General features: G+C 35.8%; 1 protein-coding gene across 1 annotated transcript; it reads left to right on the top strand.

Annotated features, from left to right (window-relative positions):
• Positions 1-986: 986 nt before the first annotated feature.
• Positions 987-4,974, top strand: LOC107091016 (twist-related protein 2-like). The gene is made up of 2 exons (XM_015384711.1): positions 987-1,732; positions 4,290-4,974. Exon 1 carries the CDS (start codon positions 1,197-1,199, stop codon positions 1,701-1,703), a length of 507 nt encoding a protein of 168 aa, XP_015240197.1. The 5' UTR covers positions 987-1,196; the 3' UTR covers positions 1,704-1,732; positions 4,290-4,974.
• The last annotated feature ends 1,548 nt before the right edge of the window (positions 4,975-6,522 follow it).

Here is a 6,522-nt window from a genome sequence, read left to right as displayed (position 1 = left end):
TTCTGAGAAAAAATTGGAATTCTGAGATTAAAGTCAGAAATCTGAAAAAGTCAGAAACTGAAATTAAAGTTAGAATTCTGAGAAAAAAAGTCAGAATTCTGAGATTAAAGTCAGAATACTAAAAAAAGTCAGAATTCTGAGATTAAAGTCAGAATTCTGAGAAAAAATTAGAATTTTGAGATTAAAGTCAGAAATCTAAAAAAGTAAGAAACTGAAATTAAAGTCAGAATTCTGAGAAAAAAGTCAGAATTGTGAGATTAAAGTCAGAATTCTAAAAAAAGTCAGAATTCTGAGAAAAAAGTCAGAATTCTGAGATTAAAGTCAGAATTCTGAAAAAAGTCAGAATTCTGAAAAAAAGTCAGATTTTTTTTTAAAGATTAAAATCAGAATCCTGAGATTAAAGTCAAAATTCTCATGCTAAAATTTAAAAATTTTTTTTTTTTAAATCAGTTAACTAATTTTCAGTGGCCCTAATCCTCTAGAGAGAGAGGGGCTGACTGAAAAGGCCTCCATCCTGTTTTACTTTAACGAACTGGCGGCTTTTCTCCAGAGCCCGCAAATCTATCTGCAAGTGCAACTTTCCAGATAAAAGATAGAATATTTATTTATTTATTTTTTACTTTGACAAAAATTAAGCTTTGTGGAAACTTTTTAAAGAAACCATGTAAAAATTAGTACCATGATTGTTTAAGGTAATGTATTAATTTTCGTAAATTTTCCAAGGAACTAGATCTTTAAATGCGGATGTATTTATGTATTCGTTTTATTTATTTATTTTATTTTGGAGAATCGCGAAATTTGAAAAACAACCAAAGAAATGAAGTAAGAAAGAAGTGAAGGAAAAGCAGGAGGACCAGGCTGTGACAGAAAGCACCGCAGCTTTCTGCTCATCGGACAGACAGAGGCGCACCCAGGACTCACCCTCCGCCCACCAAACCCCTCCCCTCCTCTCCAAACTATTTAGCATCTGAAGTTGGACGAAGTTTCCCCAACTTTTTCTTTTTTCAAACTTAAAAAAAAAAGCTTTTGCAAAAGGAGACGTAGGCCCGCAGCCAGACTGAGCTCAGTTTGTTGGAAGCCCAGCATCCCTGAAGACCTTCTCCTCATTTTAAAGGATTTACTTTTATTCTGTAACCACGGCTTCGAAGGTGGACACCGTGTTTTCCTCTCTGTCTCTTCATTTCTTCAAGAAAGAGATGGAAGAGGGCTCCAGCTCCCCGCTCTCCCCAGTGGATAGTCTAGTGACGAGCGAGGAGGAGCCGGAGCGGCAGCAGAAGCGCTTCTCCAGGAAGAGGAGGCACAGCAAGAAGTCCGGGGAGGATAGCAGCGGCAGCGGGAGCAGCCCCGGACCCGCTCCGGTGAAGCGGGGTAAGAAGCCCAGCCCGAGCAGCAGCCAGTCCTACGAGGAGCTGCAGAACCAGCGGGTCCTGGCCAACGTCCGGGAGCGCCAGAGGACTCAGTCTCTGAACGAGGCCTTCGCTTCTCTGCGCAAAATCATCCCGACGCTGCCGTCGGACAAACTGAGCAAGATCCAAACGTTAAAGTTGGCCTCTAGGTACATAGACTTCCTGTGCCAGGTGCTGCAGAGCGACGAAATGGACAGCAAGATGTCCAGCTGCAGCTACGTTGCGCACGAAAGACTCAGTTACGCGTTCTCGGTGTGGAGGATGGAGGGCGCATGGTCCATGTCAGCATCCCACTAGCAGAGACCAACACTCACAATGCCAAAGCGGTCGGTATAGACTACTGAAACCTAATTACTCTGATCAATGTGTCAAATAAAACCAGGATTTTATACTTTCTATCCAATTTTAAAAATATTCTCTTTAAGAAAGACTTAATTGGAACTGAATACTGACAGATAAAATGTGCTGTTCATCAGGAAATAAAATGATTGAAAGATGAGGGATTGTAACTAAACATTTTATAAATCTGGCCCAAGGTATATGTAAACCAAGCAGCTATTTAGGGCATCAAAAACATCCAGGACAGCTTAATATCTCATGGCACTACTATATCAATGTCAAAACTTCATACTTGTGAAAATTCCCTCTGATAAAAAACAAAAAATAGATAAAATGTTTGGTTCACATGATAGTTCTCTACTGAGGTTTGAATTTCAATTCACTTTAAGAGCTTTAAAGGCAAAAAATAGTCAAAAGGAACAGTATAAATTCCAAAAGATTTAAAATATATATTTATATAGCTGTACTTATTTTGGTATTTTATTTTTTGATCATTGGCTAAATATTTGCAAACGTTTAAAAGCATTAAAATGCTATAAAATATAAATAAAAGGGGCGAGGCCGAGAATAGTGATAAAAGTGAACCTTTGAGGAAGTAAATAACACTTTAAGGCATCTAAAGCAAGCGCAATTTTATAATTCCTTTAATTAATAAAGGATATATTTTTTTGAACAAAATTAAAATCACAAAAATCCCAATGAGGAATAAAAATACTGGATGAAAGAAATAATAAAAACAGATATCACTAAAGTTAAACATTAACAAATTGATTTTAGTTTCTTGGTTTATGATTTGAGATATACTTACAATATTGCGTTTGAAATAGTCTGAAGGTGGGATTCATGAGCAATTTAATATAAAACCTCAGTATTGTCTTTCTATCTATATGTTGTTGTACGTTATATATATATATATATATATATATATATATATATATATATATATAGTGCAGTTTCTATTTTTTTATATCTCTTCTGAGAAAAACATTTTTATAAACTCTCCATAAAAAATATAGTTTAGAGTATGTACTGGATTTACAGCCTCGAATTTGCAAGTCTGACAAATAAAGGTAACTATATGACATGAATTAGGATTACAGTTTCATTAGAACTCATTTTAAATGTGAAACACACAACTGTTGCATCTTAATAAATGGAGATTAGAGGTCCTGCGGTGCTTAGTTTGAATTTGATCATACTGGCAGTGGTGGGCCCCAAAAATTTTATTGAGCTCAAGGCCCAATGCCACCTTTGACCGGCACTGGCATCTCCTGAATGTCCTCATCTGAACAAAAAACAAAACAGCAGCTTCCAAGCTTTGGCAGAACAGAACCGGTACCAACCTAAGCTGTTAGGTCCATCTAATTAGATGTTCAGGTCAGAATCCATCCTATTTCAACCAGAATGACGTGTTAAACCTCAGATATATGACTCTCATCTTTGTTGGCAATGAATGGGGTTAGAAATGCAGAGGGGGACACCTAAATAAGCGCAGCAGCTGTGGTGCCATGATGCCATCACGGCTAATTGACATCAACATGGAGGCTTTTCCTGCGCGCAGACCGCAGGAATGGGCAGCTCGGCTGGACAGGAAATGTTCAGGCCGATGCAAGATAATAAAAACAGGCACGCATTAACGAGCAGGTTTTTTTAAATGTAGATATAGTTGTTTTTTATGTAGATGTGCAGCCTGGTTGGTGTGTCTTTGGAGTGTAACTAAAAATGTTATTTATTTGTCCAATTTCAACTGCTTTTAGCTGGTAAAGTTTTTAAGAACTGCTTTAAATGGATATATATTAGCAGACGTATAGGTTTACATTTATAGTTTTACGTTTACCACCCAAACATTTGAAAATGTAACATTTTTAGCTCTTATTAAGCCTTGTATAATCATATGTTATAACCTTTCAGCTATTTCCACATCGATAGACTATAGGCTAAAACAAAACATATTTTAACCAAATATTTTAACTTATTTTCTATTAAGACAATAGGTAGTAGTCTGTATGTATAACATTTGTGTTTAAGATCAAAAAGCGTCATGTGAGCTGTGTATTTAGGTTTAATTTATGATCCGAACACCAATTTATGTTTTTCCTGGTAAGAGAAAACCCATTTGTTATATGGTCAGATTAAATAGAAAGTTTTGTGTGATTCTAGGCTACTTACCCTAATAAAGTAAATTCTAAATGTAAAATGAAACTATTTAAAATTATTCATTATAGTGATCTTTTTAATTTAATGCCTGTATTATAATTATTTTTTAAAAGCATTGTTATTGTGGTCATTTCCAATTATGGCCTGGCAGAAATGGTTTCTATTCTTTCAGGATTGTGCCTCAGGTGCCTCCTACTAAATATGCAGCTGGACCAGTCACATAAAAAAAACGCTCCATGTGGTTTTACTCAGCTTAGAGGGTTTATAATTGATTCATTAACGACTTCCCTGTTACTCCCAGTGAAAAGTCTAATTTGTATGGTGTGCATTGCTGTGAATGTGTATGCAAAAACTTATTTATAATGTCTTTGCTTTTTTATGTTTCAGACTGTTTGCTTCCAAATGATGTAAAGAGATTATTGAAGAACTGATTAACCTCAGAGGCCAAGGATGGAGCACATGCATGATGTCAACAATAAGCGCAAACAACGTTTGTGTGTATGTGGGCGGACGCAGATTCATCACGCCGCGGAGGATTGAACTGTGCAAAGTGCAGAGCAGCCCAACACACATCAGTCAGCTGTGCGCATCTGCAGCCTGTACTCTCAACCAAAGCCATCCATTAAAATCAACAAAAAAACATGGAGATTTATTTTGTTTTCAAAGACTTTAAGCCAGATTCTGAATTTATATATAAATATATGAAATCATATTGTACATAATTGTGTAACTATATCCTGTAAAGGGACCAATGCAATTCGGAGTCTTTTCGCTGCATGGGGTTTATTCCAACAACTTTCCTCTAAGTTCCGTCCAGTTTCCACTGTTGTTTTTGCTTATTTATTAAACGGGTACTTTTTTAAAAACAAAGCAAAATAGGCTCTTCTTTGTTCCTATATGTTTTATGTTTTTTTTTTTTTTTTTTTAAGTCATAAAAATTACATCTAATGAGTTTAAATAAGAAAGTAGAACCGGTTCTCTTTAAAGGGAGTTTTCCCTTCTGTGTCTGGTGTGAGAAGTTGCCCTTTCCACTCCCCTCTGCGCTTGTTATAGAGGAAAACTGTAAAAAAAAGAAAACAGAGCCTATAAAGATTCAGCTTCATTAAGAGCACAGGAAATAAAGCTCAGCCACATTAAGTGTTTGTGTTCTTTTAAAACCAAATAATCAGCGTTTAAACCGGGATTCCATTGACCACAGATAAGGGCAATAACTCCACCTAAGGCTTAAGAGAAGAAAAAGTAAATAAAAGACCCTTAAACTACGACTGAATAAATTCTTTTGAATTTTAAACATTCTGTTTACATCCAGCTTTCCCAGACGTGGTTCTAGATGCAATCTGAGCGTAAAACAGGAGCCCATTGTGGGCTGATGCGTTCAGGGACTGTTGGAGCTAACCGGTGCTCTGTAAGAAACATGAGAAATAAAACTTGAATCTCTCACATTCTTATCCTGTAATATAACTTTATTTTGGCGTAAGAAAAATTGTTAATGTTGCTTTAAAATAAAGTATTGTCCAGTTGGGAAGAAAATGTTTTTCAGCTCTCAAGGTGGAAACACCTGTTTTTTTTTTTCATGAGAAAAGGTTTGAACAAAACCTAAATAATTTAAATAACCCAGAAGCAATAAATAAAATCAATTTATGTCATTTTCTAAAACTAAAAAAGGCAAGGTGCTTTGAGAATTTGGCTAAGTGTGAGTCTCAGTTCTTTGACAGCGATACTCCAAACTACAACTGAAAAATATGTAGATGTATTCTACTTTTGGGTGTTTTGAATGCATCTGTCTAGCTGCCTCTCTACAGCAAACTGAGCCGCAAAATGTTTGTTTTCTACAATCTTGGAAGACGCTAATGCTTTCTTTGCTGATGAATAGTGTCTGACATGCAAAGAATATTTATATCAGCTGTTAGTTGAAAAGGTAACATTTAAAGTCAACATTTCTTTGGTAATGTCAAAGTCTGTCTTTCCAACTTTCAGATGTTTAGGTCTTTGTGTTCACTTTGATTTATCTATACAGCATTGCCAAATCACAGCAGATAGCACCTTAAGGGAGTTCAAAACCGCTCCAATTTTTCCACTTATCTAACACTGTAGAAGCTAAGCTATCTTTTCAATACAGCTCATTCAGAGCCAATCCTAATTTATATAATCCTAATTATGATACACTATAAAGAAAGTAAAGTGAAGAATATATATAAAAAAGAACGGAATACTTACTCTGCAGCAGGAACATTATATAAATACACATTTCTTGGTTATTTACAAATACATTTTTACAGTGTATGTATATAAAGAAATGAAATATGTCCTTTGAAAAATTTGGGGGGGTATTATGAAGTAAATTTACATTCCTTTACATTGTAGAAAGTAGACAGATATTGTGCCAATTAGCTGTACTTTGTAAATGTCTGCTGGGAGCTGTTTTGGCTGCACAACCTTACAGCTGCTATGCTGCTCCAAAACACCAACATCTCTTTGCTTTTGAACAGATTTCTTTTTTGGGGATGTTGGTCAGTGGCCAGCTCTTTTGATTTTACTATGTAAAAGAAAAGACACATCTGAACCTGACAGGTCTAGAATTCAACATCTGCGCTTTAAAATGTTCTCAATATGTCTGAAA

This window comes from Cyprinodon variegatus, unplaced genomic scaffold, assembly GCF_000732505.1.
Source record: "Cyprinodon variegatus isolate N-32 unplaced genomic scaffold, C_variegatus-1.0 Scaffold321, whole genome shotgun sequence".
Lineage (NCBI taxonomy): Eukaryota > Metazoa > Chordata > Actinopteri > Cyprinodontiformes > Cyprinodontidae > Cyprinodon > Cyprinodon variegatus.
Note: the sequence above shows the minus strand (reverse complement) of the source record. Positions and strands in the feature narration are given on the sequence as shown.